The sequence below is a fragment of the Triplophysa dalaica genome, chromosome 22 (genome assembly GCF_015846415.1).
Source record: "Triplophysa dalaica isolate WHDGS20190420 chromosome 22, ASM1584641v1, whole genome shotgun sequence".
NCBI lineage: Eukaryota > Metazoa > Chordata > Actinopteri > Cypriniformes > Nemacheilidae > Triplophysa > Triplophysa dalaica.
Window position 1 is genome coordinate 343442 of NC_079563.1, and position 22372 is coordinate 365813.

Below are 22372 nucleotides of genomic sequence, written 5' to 3' on the forward strand. Positions count from 1 at the left end.
GCTTTCTTTTTTGCAGCAATAGCTTGCGAACAGAAAAAAGAAAACAAAAAGAAGGTTGTAATGCTTTTTTGAACAAATGTATAGTTGCAAATATAGATTTCCATCCATCCATTTTCTACCGCTTATCCGAACTACCTCGGGTCACGGGGAGCCTGCGCCTATCTCAGGAGTCTTCGGGCATCAAGGCAGGATAAAATATAGATTTTTATAGTTTAATTCTTATACTTGATATAATCAGTGATGCAGGTACAGAATATCTAGAAAGATATGGTTATTTTATATACAGTAGGCTACATTATAAAGGCTATTATGTGTTGTGTGATTTTTGTCACCTTATGGTTGGTTGCCATCTTGGGTCTTTTAACCACACACAACTCCCAATTTTTTTCATGTATTCAATTCTTTGGAAGGTCAAAGGCTGCTTTAAAACTGCTCATTTTAGAGTTTCTCTTACATTATGTGTATCATGACCATATGAGCATCAAATTCAGTGATTTAATAGTGAATATCTACAGTAGGTCTAGAAAAAAACCCTCTTGTACAATGATCCTCCTGTTTAACCTGTTTTATTGAAATTTTAGCGGTCATATGGCGCGGATACTTGTTTTGCTGTGTCTTTGGTGTGTTTCAAGTTGCCCATGCATGTATAAGACACGTAAAATTGCAAAAAATTGAAGTGTCGGATTAAACTATGCATTCTACATAAAGCGAATGTTCACCCACACCCGCCTGAAAAGCCTTGTGTAACCACTCCCCCACATATGTACTTCAGTTCGTGGTTTGATTTGACGAAGTATACAAAATGTTAACGCAAGTAAGGTTAGCATACCTGTCAGTAAGAGGTGTTACATTACCTTCATACACATTGCATTACATCTAAAACAACGGAAATATTCGTTTTAGCCGTGTCATATGACCCCTTTAAGTTTATTTAGTAGAATTTCACTGATTGAACATTGATTTCAGGAGCTTGAACACAAAATGATTTCATTGATAAAGAATGAACTGAAGAGGTTCAAAACAATACTGAGCCCAGGTTACCCAGAATGCTCCAAGAGCGGGGAGGAGGAGGGTCAAAAAAAAGTAAAGGAGGGAGTTCTGAAGATCACACTGCACATTCTAAGGGAGATGAACCAGAAAGAACTTGCTAACACACTGATGACCAGTAAATCTGAAAACAGCCAGGGCTCCACACAGAGTTCTAATCTCATCATCATCCAGTCATCTAAATTAATATACTTTATTAATATACTAAAAATGTTTAGGGATGTATCGGAGTCCTCTTTTAAAAACAGAAGAAACGTGAACAAAAATAAAACTATTTTTCTTGGTCCACTTTAAAGGGTTTTGGTTCTTTACTCAAGTGTGAAGAGACCATAAAAAAAACAAAAGATTATTTATCATAAACTTGAGAACAATATTTTAAAGACTATGCATGTAAAATGCATAATGTGAATTGCTCACTTGTTTTTATCTTTCACTCCACTCATCAGATCTGATTTCTCTGTACCAACAAAAACTAAAATCCAGACTAAAGGAGAGATTTAAGAGTGTTAATGAAGGAATATCACTTCAAGGAAGCTCATTACTTGTGAATGAGATCTACACAGAGCTCTACATCACAGAGGGAGGGAATGCAGGGATTAATAATGAGCATGAAGTGAGACAGATTGAGATGATATCCTGGAGACCAGAGATACGGGACACGCCAATCAAATGCAATGACATCTTTAAGCTCTTACTTAGACAAAACAAACCCATCAGAACTGTGCTGACTCAAGGAATAGTGGAATTGGAAAAACAGTCTCCGTGCAGAAGTTCATCCTGGACTGGGCTGAAGGAAAAGCAAATCAGGATGTTCAATTTATATTTCCACTTCCCTTTAGAGAGCAGAACTTAATGAAGGACAAAAATCTCAGCTTAATTGAGCTTCTTTGTCATTATGTCACAGAAATAAAAGAGATTAACATGGGAGACTTTACAGACTATAGAATCTTGTTTATATTTGATGGTCTGGATGAGTGTCGACTACATCTACATTTTCAAAACCATCAAAGCTTTTTTGATGTAAGTGAATCAGCCTCAGTGGACGTGCTGCTGACCAACCTCATCAAGGGGAATCTGCTTCCATCCGCTCTCATCTGGATCACCTCCAGACCAGCAGCAGCCAATCAGATTTCTCTTGAGTGTATTGACAAGGTCACAGAGATAAGAGGCTTTAGTGATCCTCAGAAGGACAAATATTTCAGGAAGAGAATAAGCGATCAAAGTCTGGCCAATAGAATCATCTCACAGATCAAATTATCCAGAAGTCTGTACATCATGTGTCACATCCCAGTCTTCTGCTGGATTTCAGCCACTGTTCTCCAGAGAATGTTGAGTGACAAACAGAGTGAAGCAGAGATCCCCAAGACTCTTACTCAAATGTTCACACACTTCCTGATCTTTCAGATCAAACTGAAGAGACAGAAATATGATGGGGAAAAGGAAGACGATATACAGCAGGCTAGAAAGAGTATTCTGTCACTGGGAAAACTGGCTTTTCAACAGTTGAAGAAAGGAAACTTGATCTGCTATGAGGAGGACCTCAGAGAGTCTGGCATTGATGTCAAAGAGGCATCAATATACTCTGGAGTTTGTACCCAGATCTTTAGAGAGGAGTTTGGATTTTCCCCGGGGAAGGTGTTCAGCTTTGTTCATCTGAGTGTCCAGGAGTTTTTTGCAGCTTTATACAAGTTCTTTTGCATGTTTGAGGATGAGGGACATAAATCTGAGGATTCTTTTACAGAATCTCTTAAGGTTGAAGTGGACAAGGACTTGCAGAGTGAGAATGGACACTGGGACCTTTTCCTTCGCTTTCTTCTGGGTCTCTCAGTGGAGTCCAACCAGATTCTCCTGCGAGGTCTCCTGAAAAACACAGGAGGCAGGTCTTACAAAATAAAGAAAGTAGTCAAGTACATTAAAGACAAGATCAAGAAGAATCTGTCTACAGAAAAGTCTATTAATATTTTCTACTTTCTGAATGAACTGAATGATAATTCTCTAGTGAAGGACGTCCAGTCATTACCGAGGAGCACACCAGATTTCAGTGGGCTTTCTGCAGTCAAACTCTCTCCCTCTCAGGGGTCGGCTCTGGTGTTTGTGTTGCTGAACTCAGAAAAGGAGCTAGATGAATTTCAACTGAGTAAATATGAGCCATCAGAAGAATGTCTTCTCAGATTGATGCCACTTGTCAAAGCCTCTAGAAAAGCATGCGTGCCGCTCGGGTTTATACATACAAGACCACTTCACCATTGGCTTCAGAGCCGCCTTCCATTGAGAGCGTGGCACACCGGCAAAAGCGTGGTGACGATGTACGCCTCCCTGCTCGGCTGGGGTGCTGTGTGCAATGGGCACATATGTCGCCATCGTTGCACATCACACGCTTGTTGACAGTTAGTCTCGGACAGCTTGACCTGGTCATCATATTCCTTTGGGGCGCGAGGAGGTTGAACCCTTCTCCTGTCCATGCTCCGTACCCTCTTGGGACCTCAATGTGGTCTTCAAGGGCCCCATTGAGCCCATGGGAGAAGCCGTATTTTTTCCCTACTTTCCCCAATGGGCGAAGTACAAGCATCCCATCCGTCACTAAGCACTTCTTTGGTTTACAAGCAGGGCAGAGTGGCCCGTATACCAAGCCCAGTATAGGCAGAGCTTTCCCTCACAAGGTGAACCCCTATACCCGAGTTAACGCTCCACACGTAGTGACCTTGGGTCGTCCCGTCTGACGTTTCCTCACTCTTGGTTAGCCTGTTGGTGAACCTGTGATCTCCTCTCGGTGGACTCCACCGCTTCTGTGAACCCATGATTGTGGCCCCGCACTACTACTCCCATGAGATCTCCCGACTGCTGAGATCTTCCACGTATTACCTGCCTAAAGCAGGATGTGGTGTCCCTAGCGTTCAGTGCCGGGCGACTATCTCCTCTGTAGAGTTGGTAAGATCTTCTTGTTGTTGACACACTTGAACTGATGCCTAACTTCACCACTGGAGGGTTAGGATTTGCAGCAGCGCTCACTTCTGACTCATCCAGACAAGTGCCGTTTCGTATAGCGACCCCATTCTGTCTCGACACAACGTCGAGAGACTGTCAGAATGGGAATATCTCTGTTATGATTGTAACCTCTGTTCCCTGCCTGAGGGAACAAGATGTTGTGTCATTCATGTCCCAACACTTCGCCGTCCGCTGCAGTGACCGGGTGATGCCTCTCAGGTTCCTCAGCCCAAAAGGTGAATTATTAAGCACATGCAAATGCCATTCACCAAATGTATTGGCCTTTTTAATGTACAATCAGAGACTATAGGTTCTCAAGTTCAAACCCCATTCCGTCATGACACAACGTCTCGTTCCCTCCATCATGGAACAGAGATTACAGTTGTAACTGAGATGTTTCTCTTGTTCTATTGTTTCCCACCATCGTGGGTCTTTATTTTATCAATTAAAGTTGTATGTTTTGTACCCTCTGCCTGCACTTGGTTCCCCCCCCCGACGACCTGACATTTACGTCAAACATGACAATATGCTGCAGGATTCAGGAGCGAAGCTTATCTCTGCTGGACTGAAAAATCCACACTGTACATTGGAAACTTTAAAGTAAGAATTTTAAATATCTGCCTTTTTCTGAAATGTATGAATAACATATGCACCACTAAAGTAAAAAACTGTTTTTGACCATAAGGTTTGTGTTACAGCTTATTCTGTATATTGGAAACAGCATATTATGCGGGTCTAACGCAATTTTGATGAATTGAATATTTATATTGTTACACAATCCTACTTCACAAATCCAAATATTTCAAACTTATCTTTACTCATGCAGTCATTATTTATTTAATTTACACAATATATTATAGCAAACTTCCCGTCCCCGTCCAAATGACATCTCTGTCATGCATCTCTCAGACTGATAGGGACAACAGTAGTCTCGTTTAGTCAGACCTTCACTACCATCATTACAGTATTACGGTTTACATGTCGTTTGTTGTCATGTATGTTATCTGTGTAGCTAGAGATGGCGGCGATTATACCGTACCAATTTGAGCCCGAGTCTGACGAGGAAGCATCAGAAGACGCTTAATCCTCAACAAACTCCACCACGACTGGAGCAGGATGTTTGTCAGTGGCAAGTGACAACTCTTGTCATAAAAACAACCAGCGGGCCTTGGACAAAGAAAGCGGAGATAAGTTCCAGACCTTTAGTATGAAGGTCTGACTAAACGAGACTACTGTTGTCCTTATCAGTCTGAGAGATGCATGACAGAGATGTCATTTGGACGGGGACGGGAAGTTTGCTATAATATATTGTGTAAATTAAATAAATAATGACCTCATGAGTAAAGATAAGTTTGAAATATTTGGATTTGTGAAGTAGGATTGTGTAACAATATAAATATTCAATTCATCAAAATTGCGTTAGGTCTGGAACTTCTGGAACTTCCATTTGAGACAAATGATGAACGCATTTGACCAATAATAACAATAACAATAATAATCCAGGAGATTCGGGTGTAAAGAACTACTGACGGATCCACAAAGTAAACTGAGGAAACTGGAGTAAGGGTTTATCTAAGTTTTTCTATTTGTTATATCTTTCTGTATATTATTTATTATTTATTATTATTATTATTTATTTTTAAGGATATTAAAAAGACGCATAAAAAAATGAAAATGTAGTCATTATTTACTCCCCTTTAAAATCCAATCTCATGTGCAGTTTAGGGGTCTCCTGATGAAGGGTGCATTCCCAGAAACCTTGTTCCCAATTGTATTATCTGAATTGACTGTTGTTCACAATTAGGTTCTCCTAGATACAATTATGTACGTACTGTGGCATGAAACACACCAGAGCTTAAACGAAAATGTAACTACATGTGACATCATTGTCATTTTTGGCTGAACTCTCCCGAACACATACATCATAAACAAATATTGTTTTTTTGCATTGGCTGACTGATCTGTATGAAGGCTGTATCAGTGCAGTATTAGAGAGAATGGTTGTGCTCTTTTGGCTTCAGCTCTGAAGTCAAACCCATCACACCTGAGAGAACTCAATCTGAGTCATAATGAACCAGGGGAGTCAGGAGTCAAACAGCTCTCTGATCTACTGAAGGATCCACACTGTAGACTAGAGAAACTACAGTAAGTCACAAAGCCAACATACAGTTATTATATAAGGTTGTTTTGATGAAGTGAACTTAAACTTTAATATCAGACTACATATGGAAAATCACAGCTATTTTTTCATTTCAGGGAGACCAAAATTTCTCATCTTATTTAAAAAAATTGCTTTGCAGGTTGGCATACTGCAGTATTTCAGATAAAGGTTTTGCTGATCTGACTTCAGCTCTAAAATCAAACCCCTCACACATGAGAGAACTGAATGTCAGTGATAATGAATCAGGATATTTAGGACTGAAGTCGCTCTGTGCTCTTCTGCAGGATCCAAACAGTAAACTGGAAAAACTACAGTGAGTGTTTATATCAGGTTATTCAAATGCGCCCGCTAAGTTTTCATCTGTCGACACACATACATTTGGTTTACATAGACTTTATGGGGGTGGCCAAGTAGTGCACAAAACAAATTTATATTTGCAAATTGGGAAGTTGTGAAAGCCGCATATAGCGAGAAACACCACATGTTTATTAAAACACAGACCTTTTACCTTTTCTTGTTAAGATCACACTTATTATGTATATAATTCAATCTTGTAGCTAAGAAGTTTAAAATTAAAAATCTTTTTTTTTAGGCTGGAAAACAGTGATTTGAATGAAGGCATTTCTGCGGTTTTGGCTTCATTTTTGACATCAAATCTCACAAACCTAAGGGAATTGAATCTGAGCAGAAATGAACCAGGAGAAAAAGGAATGAAGCAGCTCTCTAATCTACTGAAGGACCCACAATGTAAACTAGAAAAACTGCAGTGAGTGTTATTATATTGCATTATTAGCTGTAATGCATTTTATAATGATCTTTGGAGTTATTTTCTCTCGAGTTAGTTTCAATAGAATAATGTTTTTGATAATGTTTTGGTTTGTCCTAATGTTCATAGCCCACACACAAATGCCTCCAATATGAAATTATTATAAAAGGACACATCCAGGCCGGTTGCATAGACAAGGCTCAGTTTATGTCAGGGCTAGGCCTCATAATTTAGAATAAAATTGTCCAAGAAAAAACACATGACATATCTTAAGACATTTCCGTTAGAACAAGTCAAACACTCAAATCTGGGACTAGCCTTAAACCTTGTCTGTTAAACAGGGCGCAAACATTTTTCTTCAAAAGGTATTCAAAATTGCACATTGACAAATCAGTGCCAATTTATTTTGACTAATACAGATTAAATAGATTTAAAATCTCACATGGATAGATTTATTTCAGTTTAGTTCAAACATATTTATAGATTGTATTTCGTTTCTATGTAAGAGTGACTGAATCGACAAATGTATCACTTTTAAACCTTTGAATGTGAAGGAACCGTTTTTCTGAAGGCTGGTAAATCAGGACTTTATGAGAAAAGAGACAATACATGATATATAATTGAATACCATGAGACATCTAGCCAGAAAACAACATTGAGTTAATGATCCAATTACATTATTGGTCAAAATTATTTTAGTGTTTCTCTTTTGGCCAATGAATCACACCAAGTACTGGTGTAGTAAAGGAGGGAAAGCGATTTTAACTACGCTGGCTCTTTAGACAAAAAGGTAAAATAGGTGCATTATAGCTGCCACAGTTTATATGTTTAACAAACACTTTTGTTGCATTATTTATGTTATGACATTAAAATACGAATGATATTAACATGTTACATTAAATACGTAAAATATACTGTAGTGATCCAGTAAACTGTGAATAAAATACACTGCATTTCTGGAAGAAAATCCATAAACCTAATGTCCCATTGAGAAAGCCAAAGGCAAGAATGACAATGAATAAAATCTCACCTTCAGTATATACTGTATGAATAAATATGTTTTGGGAGAAACATGATTCAACCAGTAGGGCCAGTTCTTTCAAACCGTAACCCAACCAAATGATTATCAAATGAGGACCAAGGTGCAGACAGAAAACAGAAGACTTTATCAACAAACACAAAGCAAACACCCACGATGGGGGCACAAACGAGAACTTTGAATTTTTTTAACATAAAACATAAACCAAAACTTCCCATGCGGGGGACAAAACAAGTGGACGAGATTTACAAAAACACTTTATAAAACTAAGACAGTGGTACACTTAATACACACAAGAAGGTAGGAACAATGTCAGTGGAAAAACTCACAAGGACTTGGAACAGTGATACAAAGAGAACCGGCACGAGGCACGAGGCACGAGGCACGAGGCACGAGGCACGAGGCACGAGGCACGAGGCACGAGGCACGAGGCACGAGGCACGAGGCACGAGGCACGAGGCACGAGGCACGAGGCACGAGGCACGAGGCACGAGGCACGAGGCACGAGACACGAGACACGAGACACGAGACACAAGGTCAATATAAAGGGAGATAAATCAAGAGGAGACAGGTGCGGGGCATGAACTAGTTAACAAGCAATAATTTGGGAGACAAGAGGGCGGGGACATAGACGAGACTCGGAGAGAGCACGTGAAAGGCAAAAACGTCTCTCTCCACATATAACAGGGACTGTCATGACACAACCATTACCCCAAAACCTAACGTTGACCCCTAATCCTAATCAATAATAATACCTCAATCTCACTAGCATTACATGTGGAAAATCTACAGGCAGGTTTATATTGTTAGTACATAGTACATATAAAGCCCAATTGTCAGGTTGTATTAAAATGTATTTTCATAAAGTTACCTTTTAACATCTTAACTTTTAACTAGTAGTCTGACCTTAGTCTTACCAGTGCATCTACTGTTTGGAAGGACATTTCTGACACTTTCTACGTTTCAGCTGTAAATTTAATCTTTTTCTCTCTTTAAGGCTAGCAAAGTGCAATATTACATTTGAACAATTTGCTGTACTGGCTACAGCACTGATATCAAACCCATCACACCTGAGAGAACTCAATCTGAACTATAATCAACTAGAAGATTCAGGAGTGAAGCTGCTCTCTGATCTACTGAAGGATCCACTCTGTAAATTGAGGAAACTGGAGTAAGCTTATTTTGATCAATTTAGTATAATTGTATCTCTAAAATAGACAACAATCAAAGAAACGATAAGTATTTTGGACTGTGTCTGTAAGAGAAGACATAACGGATACATTATACGTATATTATGGGAAAGTAATAACTGCTTTATACTTGTAGTATCATCTTTGACAGACAATATAGAAAGCGAATAATTACTTGTGACTTGTGATATACTTTTTTTCTAAGATATGATTTTCATTTCATTTTGTTGTTACATTTTTAATTGACATTCAATTTAGTGCATTCATTTCTAAGATGAAATTTAGATATTGCCAATCCGATGTACTGCCTGGCCGTTTGCTTAGTGATGTGCAGTATCTTAATGCAGCTTTAATATTCAGAAAACGGTAAAGATAATGGTCTGGGCAGGCAGAAAACAGGCAAAGACGAGGTCACAGGCAATGGTCGGGGCAGGCAATAGAGATTCACAAACAATATACAGTCCAAGGTCAAACACAAGTAATCCAATAGAAGAGAATGCTCAGAAATGCAATGTAACACAAATGCAAGACTTCGCAATTACCGAATGAACAGACCAGGCTTATGTTAACAGAAGTGAAAAGGTTAACTACAAATAGGTGAAGGTGATCAATATAATGAGTTCAGCAAAGGGTTATGCGAATTGTTGTGTGCAGCAGTCCGAGTGATAAATAGATCTGCAGCTGACAGAAGTTTCACCTGGATGCTTTTAACATTCAGGATAAGTTCCAATCTGGTTTTAGATCACTTCATAGTATAGAGTTGGCCATGCTTAAAGCTATGAATGAACTTTTGCTGCCATTGATTACGGATCATCTGCCATTCTGAAACTGTTAGATTTGAGTGCAGCCTTCCACACAATTGACCATGACATCCTACTGAATCGACTCAAATGTGTTGTAGGGGTTCAAGGCATGGCATTACAGTTGTTCACTCCTTATTTAAAGGGTAGGACTTTTTAAGTAACTATCGGGTCGTTCACCTCACCTTCTGCGTCAATCCCTTATGGTGTTCCTCAGGGTTCTATTCCTGGCCCTTTACTGTTCTCACTCTCCATTCTCCATAAATATAAAATAAACTATCATTGCTACGCCGATGACCTACAACATTACCTTTTAATTAAACTTGAAAATGACTCTTCTTTACAACTTCTTGTCTCATGTTTTGAGGAAGTAAGAACATCGAAGGCAAATATTTTTTTCTGCAGTGAAACACTGAGTACAACATTTTCTTTCTCAAAATATCTCAAAACAGTCATCCATGCACTAATTTCTTCTAGGCTGGACTATTGCAACTCTCAGTAATTCTGCCTTCGTCAAAGCACTCTATCTCGGCTTCAGATGGTGCAAAATGCGGCAGCCAGATTGTTTACAGGAACAAAAAGAGGGAGCATATTACTTCTGTTCTTGCTTCATTGCATTGGCTCCCTATCAAACTCAGAGTTGATTTTAAGATCCTTTTTTATTTTAAGAATATATCTGTGATCTTGTCCAGCCATATACAATCTCTAGGTCATTAAGATCTTGTAACCAGCTTCTCTTATCTGTCCCTCGTTCTCGCTGTAAATCCAAAGGTGACCGAGCTTTCAACGTTGCTGCCCCTAAACTTTGGAACAGTCTACACCTTACTATCAGGGCCTCTCCATCGCACTGTGTTATTAAATCAAATTTAAAGACTCATTTTTACACCTTTGCATTTGAGTGATGCTGTGTATAGTACTTTTGATGTATGTTTTGTATATATATACCTTTTTGATCTTATTTTGACTTTATATTTTATACTTCCTGCAGGCTCCCTGTGACCCGAGGTAGTTCGGATAAGCGGTAGAAAATGGAATGGAATGGAATTTTATACTTCCTATTTTTAGATGGTTGTCTTAAAGTTGTGCTCTATAAATACATTTTCTTGGCTTGACTATAATGTAAGACAGAGAATGTGATGAGCGTGACGATTGGAATGACACGTACAAAGTAGATTATCTGTAGACCAAGGGGTTCAAACGTTTAAGCCATTTGAAAAGATCATGTTTTAACTGCTGCTGGTGTTATATAGTGAGTGCGAGAGATCCCATAGTTGGTAACATGACAATTCAGGACCACCACAACAAGTGTTCCAAATTTCACCCTTTTCCTAGATACGGTTCACAGGGCTGCCTAGACTCCCATTGGTTAAGAATGAAGAATACCAATTGAAGCGATAAGGGCTACAGCCCCTTTCGTGCTTGGCTCCTCAATAGGCTTTGTTTTCTAATTGTATTTTAATTTAAATAATTTTTTTCTCTCTCCAGACTGTCTGACTGCAGTATTTCAGATAAAGGTTGTGCTGCTCTGGCTTCAGCTCTAAAGTCAAACCCCTCACACCTGAGAGAACTAAATCTGAAATATTATTACCCAGGAGATTCAGCGGTGAAGCTGCTCTCTGATCTACTGAAGGATCCACACAGTAGACTAGAAAAAGTATAGTGAGTGTTTTATTTTATTTTAACAATACCTGAAAAAATATTTTATGCTTCCTTCTCACTTATTCTCTGTGTATTAACGCTGGACATGTTCATATATTGTTATATGACTAATTAACAAACATGAACAATTTTGCCAAATGTCTCAAAACTGTGCCATTATCTCATTGGTAACCCTTTGTATAATAGTGTATATGGTGCACTTTAAACATGAGTGCTTTTAAACATTAATGTTTTTACTAATACTAACTCTATAAGACTAATCAATATTTTACAGTGGTTGTTTTTAATATTTTACAGTATTGGAGCTCACCAGCTACAGACACCTACACATTTAACTGGCAAATCAAAGCGTGTTAAGTCATAAGCACCAAAAGCTATTTACTGCCTCATACTGAACAAACAAGCCCTGAACCAGTGGTGCTTATCATGATGGTTTTTGTATTTTTCTGTTAATTTGCTCATGTTTCATAGTCTCTTAATTATGTACCATTTTAATACATTTCCTTTCTGTAAAATACACTAATGTAAATACAAGCCTTTAAATGAAATTACATGTATTTTTTTCTTTTTATTTACATTTATGCATTTGGCAAATGCTTTTATCCAAAGGGACTTACATTGCAATGTATTATGCATTTTTGTTTCTGACTATGTGCAATCTCCTGGGATCGGACCCATGACCTTGGCATTGCTAGTGCCATGCTCTAACCACTGAGCCACAAGAAAGCTTCAGGGATAAATTTATTTGCCATAAATTCGGTCATCTTTCTACAAAGATACTTACCATCTTTAGACAATCTTTTTTTTTTACTTTCAGTACTAATACACCATTAAAACACACACAGCAATTACTTTGAATACAAATGAATACAATCCAAATGTCCTATTATAGTGAATGCAATCCAAATTTCCTATTATAAACTTATGACACTAAGTTAAGTTTTGAAGTTCACCCATAAATAAAAATTCTGTCTTCATTTATTCACCCTCTTGTCATTTCAAACCCGTATGACTTTCTTTCTTCCACAAAACAAAAAGAAGATATTTCTTAACTTGCCCTATACTTGCATTGATTTAGAGTCCCCAATATAAGTGAAGAGGGGCCAGTTATGTTCTGTTACCAACTTTTTTTATCTTCTTGGGTTCTGCGAAGAGAGAAAGTCAAACAGTTTTGAAATGATAGAAGGTAAGTAATTGATGAGAGAATTTTTATTTTTGGGTGAACTATCACTTAATCAATGTACATTGTATTGCATTTTTTTTATAAAACCATGTTATATAATACCATGTATTCTGTGCCTTTCTTACTTTTTCAAAATTATATCTCCAATTGAATAATCAAAAGAAAATAATATGCAATGCCTGATTTTCTGTGTTTTTGTAGTCTTAATTGTGTACGTTAATATGATCTAATATTTTTTCAAGTGTGTGTGTTTCATAAGTGCATCAGTACAAGCAAAGTGACCCCTAATGCCTGTATAGTATAGTATTGAATGATAATTTGCCCATAGGTCATTATTTGTGAAGAGTGTATCTTCGGGTTTATGTAAGGATTTAAGCATATCAAAGGTTTCATGGAGGCAGATATGTATCTGAGAACATTTGTATGCCTTTATTTCGTCTGGGTTAAAAAGGCTAATGTAATGAACTTTTTGTCTGTTCAACAAGCAAAATTCATTAATATGGGCTCAAATATATCTAAACCTTTTCAGGATTAAATTTACTCACTTACAACCACAGCAACTTATTTACATCTTATTGGATTTAATACATCACATATAAAAATAAATAAATATATTTTTGTTTTCGAGTGAACGGTCCCTTTAAGGGGGATCGTTGCGTACACATCTCTTTCGGTTAAAGTGAAAGTATTGTGTTCATTTGAGGACAACCAGTTCGAGGATAGCCCATTAACCACAACGGGACGTGCAACCAGAGATAACGCGGATAAATTAAAAAGTAAGTTTCACTGTTTGTTAAATATGAATATATGGATCTCAAACATCGGAACTTTTTAATGCTGCATTTTAGGATGGAACACGCTATGATTACGGAATCAAGACGAAGTTTACAAAGTTCTAATAAACACATTTTGTTTGTTACGCATCAGTTATTTCTAATAAATCTAGCATCCCATTGCCAGAGGGCACAGTGGCAGTAAGAATAGTATTAACTGTTTCTTGTGTTTTAAACCGAAGAATTGTCCAAATTTACACGTTTTGTGCTGTGATTCGTCTGGGAACTGGATAGTCGAGAATCCAGCTGAACATGTTGTGAGAGAGTGAAAAGTCGAGCAGGTGCCATTGTTGTTTTGAAATGCAAGTTACGGTTTTCAGTTTGTTTTGGTTACAATGGCTTTGTCACTAAATCATAAATAAACTTGAACTTTAAATTATTTAGGTTGCATGCCAAAACAAACTCTTGTCGTGCCAGAGCAAGTTGTGAAGCAATGCTTACAAGATATTAGCAACTGTAACTTGGAAATCTGTAACTTTTGCCCGACTGTTTGGTGGTTTAAGAGCAACAGTTTGCACAATCACAGGAAGGGTGAGAAACCGGTTTGCTGCTCCAGGCTGAAGCAACTATGTGCTGTATGAAAGCAAACAACAGCATTTCAGGAAATATGTGTTTTATTCAAATAAGAAAAAAGCATAGAAATACAAAACAATGAATGGAAATAAAGCATACGTTAATGCGTAAACACACCCACAAATTTTCACATTTATTTGTGTAATTTGAAGTTGAAATTGCTTAACCTATTTTGGTGAGTTGAAGTAATGTAAAATAATTTCCAAACCACGTTGATAGATACTTAAAGCAGGAAATATATTTTACAGAGTTTGGATTTCAATTTAGATGAAATATAAGTAGAATTTTAATCAGTTATAAATTATTTAATTTACATGTCTTGTAAAGGCAATGATATTTAACTTCAGCTTTTGACCAAAAGTTTTTAGGTTGATTTTCTTTCAGTGCAGAAAAATAATTATACATGACACATAAAAGCCATTTATACAGGACATGATAACCCAAAATATGTTTCAGTTTTATGCAGGGAAAAGAATCTCCTGGACCCAGCTGTAAAAAGACTGATGAATCAATGGATCAACCAGTTACATTCAGTCTTGGAGATTCTCCTCCTAAACTGAGGTAAGGACTGTCTGTAAGTTGTTTTAGTGGATGAAGGAGTTTCATTTAAGTGGTATATATCCTTGTGTACATTTTATTTCAAGTTTGTGCAAATTACATTTTCCTTATTTCCTTTATTCTGAAGCGACTAAAATGTTATAATGTAATATGATGGACTATGCAGATGTAGTTCTAAAAATAATCATTCATCAATCTGATTTGTGAAACTGATTTGCGTTGCTCTTCTGTTACTCTTCCAATATCTAAAATGCATAAAATCACAATTTAATCCAGAATATGTGTACACTTTACATTTTAGAGTTTATTTTACTGATATTGCCATGGACTCTACAAGAATTCTCTCTGAAGAACATCGCATTACGACAGTCAAAAGGTAAGAGAATACCATTTGACTTTAATTAACATTCTTAATTTCCCTAAAAGGGTGCTATGTTATTGACATCAGATACTGTATTATGTAGATTTAATAGTTTTATTTACTTATAACATTGATACCGAAATTCTGATTTCTGAGAGATTTGTGAATCACTTGTGTTCCAGGATGCATAAAGAAGGATCGGACTTATCTAGACCCAACTGTGTGTCTGTGAAAAAGGTTGAATCAGTAGACCAACCAGATGCATTCAGTTTAGGAGATTTTCCCGCTAAACTGAGGTACAGCCAAATGAAGTTACTGTTTGATGGGAGAAGTTTGTTCTTAAAAGTGCAATGTCAGTTATGAGAGTTTGTGCACTTACATTTATGCACTGGGCAGATATTATAAGAAGATACTAACATGATATAACGTACAATGATGAACTAAAAAGATATTCCTCAAAAAATACAGAAATTATTGATATTTTTGTTGAATTGGTTATTAAATACAAAGAGTGTATTTTTCTTTCATGCTTCTCCTAATTTACAAGACAAGCACCAAAATCGCTCTAATCCAGAATATGTGTACAATTGTACATTTTAGAGTCTACATCACAGACGTTGCTCTGGACTCTACAAAAATCATGTCTGAAGAACAAAGCATTAAGACAGTCACAAGGTGAGAGAATGACTTTAAATAAAATATAATGTCCCTTTATGAAAAATATATATGAAATATATATGAAATATATAAATATATATGAAAAATACCCTATGCAACTTAACGAATCTCATACGTAACTGGCCTGTATTCATACGAAACACACACTACTACATTCACAGATTTATACATTCAAATTGATGACTTGAAGCTTGTGTCAAACTGGCATGTCAGATTATTTCATAATCATAAATAAGACTTTATTGTATACTGTGTGTATGTGTGTGTGTGTGTTAGAGGTGTCTGATATACTGCATTTATAAGTAGCGTCTCATACTTTTACAATGGTGTTTAAAGGAGTAGTTTGCCTTCTTGTGCAGAACACTAAAGAAGATATTTGGGAAAATGTTGGTAACAACCCATTGGGATGTGCTGTTCTGTAACCAACATTTTTCAAAATATCCTCTTTTGTGTTCTGCGGAAGAAAGAAAGTCATCTAGGTTTGAAATGAGGGTGAGTAAATGACTGAATTTTCATTTTGAAGGGGAACTACACCTTTACTGACACTATACTAACATTTTTAACTGGACTCTTGCATGTAGGTTTTCTCCTCAAAATGTTCCCATTGTATATATAAAAACGATTTATTAACACTCAACTCAACTTTGATATAGCGCTTTTCACAATTTTAATTGTTACAAAGCAGCTGTACATGAGACATTTTGTCTATAAGCAAATCAATTCAAGTTATACACATTTAAACACGAAACATTAAAGCCATTTATAATAAAGCCATGTTTCAGTTCGATTCAGGAAGAATCTGATGAATCCAGCTGTGGGTCAATAAGGAGTGATGAATCAATGGATGGACCATACTCTTCAGCTAGTCAGGTATAAGGACTGTCTTTCAGGCATGATACTAACTTATTGAATAGGGGAGTTTTTGTCTTTGAAGTGCATGGTCTGTACAAGAGGTTTGTACATTTATTGAGAGCTTGTGAAATTGTTGATGAGCAGATCGATATTTGAAAGTGAACTCCGCAGAAAAAGGAAAATTCTGCCATGAATTACTCACTCTCAAGCTATCTGACAAGCCTATAGGACATCCGTTCATCTTCACAAAGCAAATTTCGATAGTTTTATCTTCAAAATGCAGAATGTCAGTTACGTTGCTGTCTATGAGCAGGAGTCAGAAAACTCCTGAACACGATCAAAACTATCTTAATTTGCATTGTGAAGATGAACGGATGTCCAATGACTTGAGAGTAAGAATTGTCATTTTTCAATGTAGTTCTCTATTTATAGTTTACACTCTTAAATTAAAAGTGCTTAAAAGTTTCTTCACTACACTATGATGCCATAAGAACCATCTTTGTTTCTTTCCATTTTACCGTATAATCTTTTTTTTTTTTAAACAGAAAGGTTATTCGGATGTCTTTATATAGACCATTTAGACCAAAAATGTTCTTCTATGGCATCGTGATGTATCTTTAGTTTGGTGCGAAAAATGTGTTGTTTGTAGGCATGCAGATGTCTTTGCATAACTTAAATAAAGGGTTGCTGAATGAATTAGTGAAGGAATCTGAACACAGCAGTCAATGGATTTAAAAGATTTGAGTCACATAATGAGGCAGATACGTACTGAACCTTATATTCTGTATGAGACACACCTTAATCACTTTACACATCTTATGAAAACCTTGATTGTATTGATTGTTTGGTTGTATGGTAGCAACCAAGAGATAAGGGACTGGAGGGAGATTTGTGTTCTGTGTTCTGGGGTGTTTTCTGGCATAACCTTTTTCTTTAAAAGTGAACTTCACAGGGCAAGACTGTCTGTATTTGCTTGTTATTTGTGAAACACATTTAACTTTTGTCCTGTAATAAATCAGACACTCGAATACTCGTTTGTGGTTGAGGGGGTATAGAAGGGCATTTTTCAAATGATGTACTTAGGTGCAAATACATATCACAAAATAAGTGTTGTTGCTCACTAGTTTCTTTATCTGTATTTACTCCTCAGAACTAATTTCTGTGAACCGCAAATCCAACTTAAATCTAGACTAAATGAGAACTTTACTCAAAGATGGAATATGAAATCAAGGAAGCTCAACACTTGTGCATGAGATCTACACAGCGCTCAACATCACAGAGGAAAGGAAAGGGGTCAACAATGAGCATGTGGTGAGAAAGATTGAGACTGAAGATCAGAGACAATGACACCTGACATGCAGTGACATCTCAAAACTCTTATCGGACAAAACCATCATATCTGTGCTGACTAAAAGAGTCACTGTACTTGGAAAAACATTTGTTCTGGACTGGGCTGAAGAAAAAGCAAATCAGGATCTTCATTGCATATTTAGAATTCTGTTTAGAGAGTTGAACTTGAAGGATAAAAATATTATTTTCTTTGTCTTCATTGCGTTTGATCTTCAGTGCAGAGAGCCACAGAGAGTTTGGAATGGTTTGATAAAGTAGAAAACATTTATGAAAAAAGCAGGACATAGTAACCACACATTTTTCTCACTTCAGCAGCCATAGTTCAACCATTATAAATGTTTAAAAATGTGACCCAGTCTGTAAAAAACAGGATAAAGTCTCAAAATGTATTGTAAGATAACAAGCATAAAAGTTTGATTCCATTTCAGTATGATTTCACATCACACTCAGTGAATATAAAAGATATCAAGGTAATAGTTTCACAGAATGACCTTTACATTATGTAGGATGATTTTATGTACAGTTACATAGTAAATCACATAATAAATGGCTTGGATGTTCACAGACTGGGTCACAAATTATTGTTTACAAATTATGTTACCTCCCATGAAAACATGGTTATTTCACTATAAAAAACGTGGTTATTTAAGAATATGTTTGAACATTACTGAAATAAATGTAAGGCAAGCCCATAATAACAAGGAAAAGATTATTTATAAATGTACCAATAGGTGGCGCTGTTGATAAATGTATGTGTTTTGACATGCATAGTCTATAAATGGAAATTAATACATAAATAAAAAGAATAAAAATATTGCCTTGGATTCTTTTTGGCATAATGGGATTGTCTTATCACAAAATTATTCTGCATTTTTGTGTAAATCTGTACAACATTTTGGCAGCTCAACTTACAAAATACAGACATCACATGCCCTACCAGAGACAAACATATTTTGGACCATTGCTACACCACAATAAAGAATGTACATCACTCTCTCCCTAGAGCAGCTTTAGGACTGTCTGATCACTGCCTGGTACTCCTTATTCTACAGGCAGAAATTAAAAGCTGCCAAACCTATGGTAAAGACTGTTAGAAGAGGCATGAACGAAACAGAGCAGGCCTTACAAGCCTGTTTCGAGAGCACCGATTGGAGTGTTTTTGAAGCTGCTACCACCGATCTGGACGAGCTCACAAAGACTGTAACATCATACATCAGTTTTTGTGAGGATATTTGAATTCCTACTCAGACTTCCTTAAAATACAACAATGATAAACCATGGTTCTCAGCAAAACTCAGACAGATTCGCCAAGGAGGATGCCTACAGAAAAAGGGCAAAAGTCTTGTACAAGCAGGCTAGGAAGACATTGACAAAAGAGATCAGCGTGGCTAGAGAAACTACTCTAAAAAGTTGGAAGACCAATCGGAAGACACTTTCTTTGTGGAAAGGCCTGAAAGACATCACTTACTACAAGCCACCATCCCCCAATTTTGCAGGCAATTAACACCTGGTCAATGATCTGTATGACTTTGAAGATTTGAAAATGCAAAATTTACACCTCTCACAAACTCTGACTATCTCTCTTCACAACACCTATCATCTTCAGTCACCCCATCTCCTGCACTTCAGATCACCGAAGAGGATACAAAGGAAACAAAAGAAAAGAAAAGCACCAGGCCCGGATGGTATCTCTCCAGCCTGTCTTAAAAGCTGTGCTATTCAACTGGCCTTCATCTTCTCACAGATCTTCAACAGATCACTGGAGCTGTGCACAGTTCCTTTCTGTTTTTAGCGCTCCACAATAATCCCTATCCCAAAGAAACCCAAAATCTTAGGACTGAATGACTACCGACCCCTTGCTCTCACATCTGTTGTCATGAAGTCATTTGAGAGACTTGTACTGGCCATCTGAATGACATTACAGAACCCTTACTGGACCCCCTGCAGTTTGCCTACAGAGCAAACAGGTCTGTTGAGGATGCAGTTAACATGGGGCTGCAATTTGTCCTGAAACAACTGGATAGACCAGGGACATATGTGAGGATCCTGTTTGTGGACTTCAGCTCCACTTTCAACACCATCATTCCATCACTGCTCCAGACAAAGTTTAACCAGCTTTTTTATTCCTGGCACTATCTGTCAGTGGATCACAAAGTTTCTGAGAGACAGGCGACAGTTAGTGAGAATGGGGAAAAATCAGCACGGGCGCCCCCGAAGGGGTGCTCTTCTCCCTGTATACCAATGACTGAACTGCCAAGGACCCTTCAGTCAGACTTCTGAAGTTCGTAGACGACACAACACTCATTGGCCTCATACAGGATGGTAATGAGTCTGTGTACAGACAGGAGGTTGAGCAGCTTGCTGTCTGGTGCAGTCATAACAACTTGGAGCTGAACACGCTAAAAACAGTGGAGATGATTGTGGACTTCAGGAGACACCCCCCTGCACTCCCCCATCTCACCATCATGAACAACACTGTGGCAGCAGTGAAGTCATTCAGATTCCTTGGCACCACCATATCTCAGGAACTGAAGTGGGACAATCACATTGGCTGAATTGCTAAGAAAGCCCAGCAGAGGTTATACTTCTTACATCAGAAGAAGTTCAACCTACCACAAACTCTGTTAAAACAGTTTTACTCAGCAGTCATAGTCTCTCCTCTGCACATCCATCACTGTCCGGTTTGGCTCAGCCACAAAGTCAGTAATCAGAAGACTAAAGGGGACGGTTCGGACTGCTCAAAGGATCATTGGTGCTCCCCTGCCCACCTTCCAAGAACTGTATACATCCAGAGTAAGGAAGACGGCTAAGAAACTCACCTTGGACCTCTCACATCCAAGCCATCATCTCTTAACAATGTTATCGTCTGGTCGGCGCTACAGGGCACTGAGTAACGAAACCAAACACAAAAACAGCTTCTTCCCTCAGGCCATCTACCTCTTTAACAGTTAAATGTTTTTTGTTTACCCTCCTCGCAATTAATAGCTCTGTGCAATAATTATTAAGTGCAATTTATTACATCCTCCAAATAATACACTATCTATTTTTCATACAACTTTTTCTGTAAATTATATTTCATTCTGCTGTATATAGCACATACCGTGTACTACAATAGTCTATTCTTAGTTTGTACTTATACATGTTTACATACACACATAGTTTTCTCTACATATCTTTATCTTATGTTATAGGCCCCTATTTAAATCTGTCTGCTGTATTCTATTGTGTTATGGTCTCTATGTACCGTTGTTGCTGTTTCTGTGTCCTGGATGCTCCTGTCACCAAAACAAATTCCTTGTATGTGCAAACATAATTGGCAATAAAGCTCTTTCTGATTCTGATTCATTGTGTGACATTAGACTCAGGACAGGACAACAGGGTCTAGAATTAGAAACTGTTTCCAAAACTACTTTTTATCTCCTGTACAGTTTTGGAATATTACACAAAACAAGATGCTGCAGTTCTGTTACCATGGATAGGGGTACAGTGGCAAAAACAATAATAAAAAAACAAAATCAAGTTGCTCCCGATGTTGAACAAAAACATCAGCCTCTGGCCAGAACAGGAGACTCTTTACAGCTCTGGGAGAGCTGCGGTGGGGGACAGGACCACTGGAGTCATTCAAATTCATTCATTCTGAGTCAGGAACATGGAGGGGTGAGGACATGGACAGAGGACCCAGTTACAGACAGCGGGCAAGTAAGGGCTTAGATTTGAATAAATAATAAAAACAAAAAACCCACGAGGGGGTAACAAAACAGGGGACCACAACAACATGACAGGACTAAGACTAAATACACTAAAATAGGACTAAAGTAAAACATGACATAACTTAAATTTACTAGACTAGACTAGACTGGACAGGGACAGGGACAGGGACAGGGACAGGGACAGGGACAGGGACAGGGACAGGGACTCACCACAAATAACGAGTGACAGTGAACCAGCACAAGACAAGAAACACAAGGTCAATATAAAGGGATTAATCAAGAGGGGACAGGTGCAGGGAATAAACTAATTAATTAACACTAACTAGGAAACATGAGGGCAGGAACAATGACGAGACCTGGAAAGAGCATAAGCAAAGCCAAAAGGTTCAAAAGGTCTTTCCCCACATAAAACAAGGGATCCTGTCTGATTTTGCCTCAAAACCAAGACATACTTGACATGGTGAGACAAAATCATGACAATTCTGTGTGTAACATTTTTTCAAATGATTTTGAATGAAAAAATTAAAGTAAAAACAAGATTTTAAACATGTTTAAGAGTACTTTTAGTGTCATCTCAATGAAATGACGAAAGCATGCAGAGTGCACTGTTAACTGTTAGTGTGATGT

At 37.6% G+C, this 22372-nt stretch overlaps 1 protein-coding gene across 1 annotated transcript; it reads left to right on the top strand.

The window, feature by feature from the left end:
• The first annotated feature begins 240 nt into the window (after window positions 1-240).
• On the top strand, window positions 241-11648 carry LOC130412113 (NACHT, LRR and PYD domains-containing protein 4E-like). Its single transcript, XM_056737252.1, is given in 11 exon segments — window positions 241-246; window positions 967-1165; window positions 1494-1784; window positions 1787-3376; window positions 3436-3707; window positions 4484-4632; window positions 6004-6177; window positions 6333-6506; window positions 6786-6959; window positions 8996-9169; window positions 11474-11648. Coding segments are annotated over 11 exon segments (3378 nt in total).
• Window positions 11649-22372: the final 10724 nt, after the last annotated feature.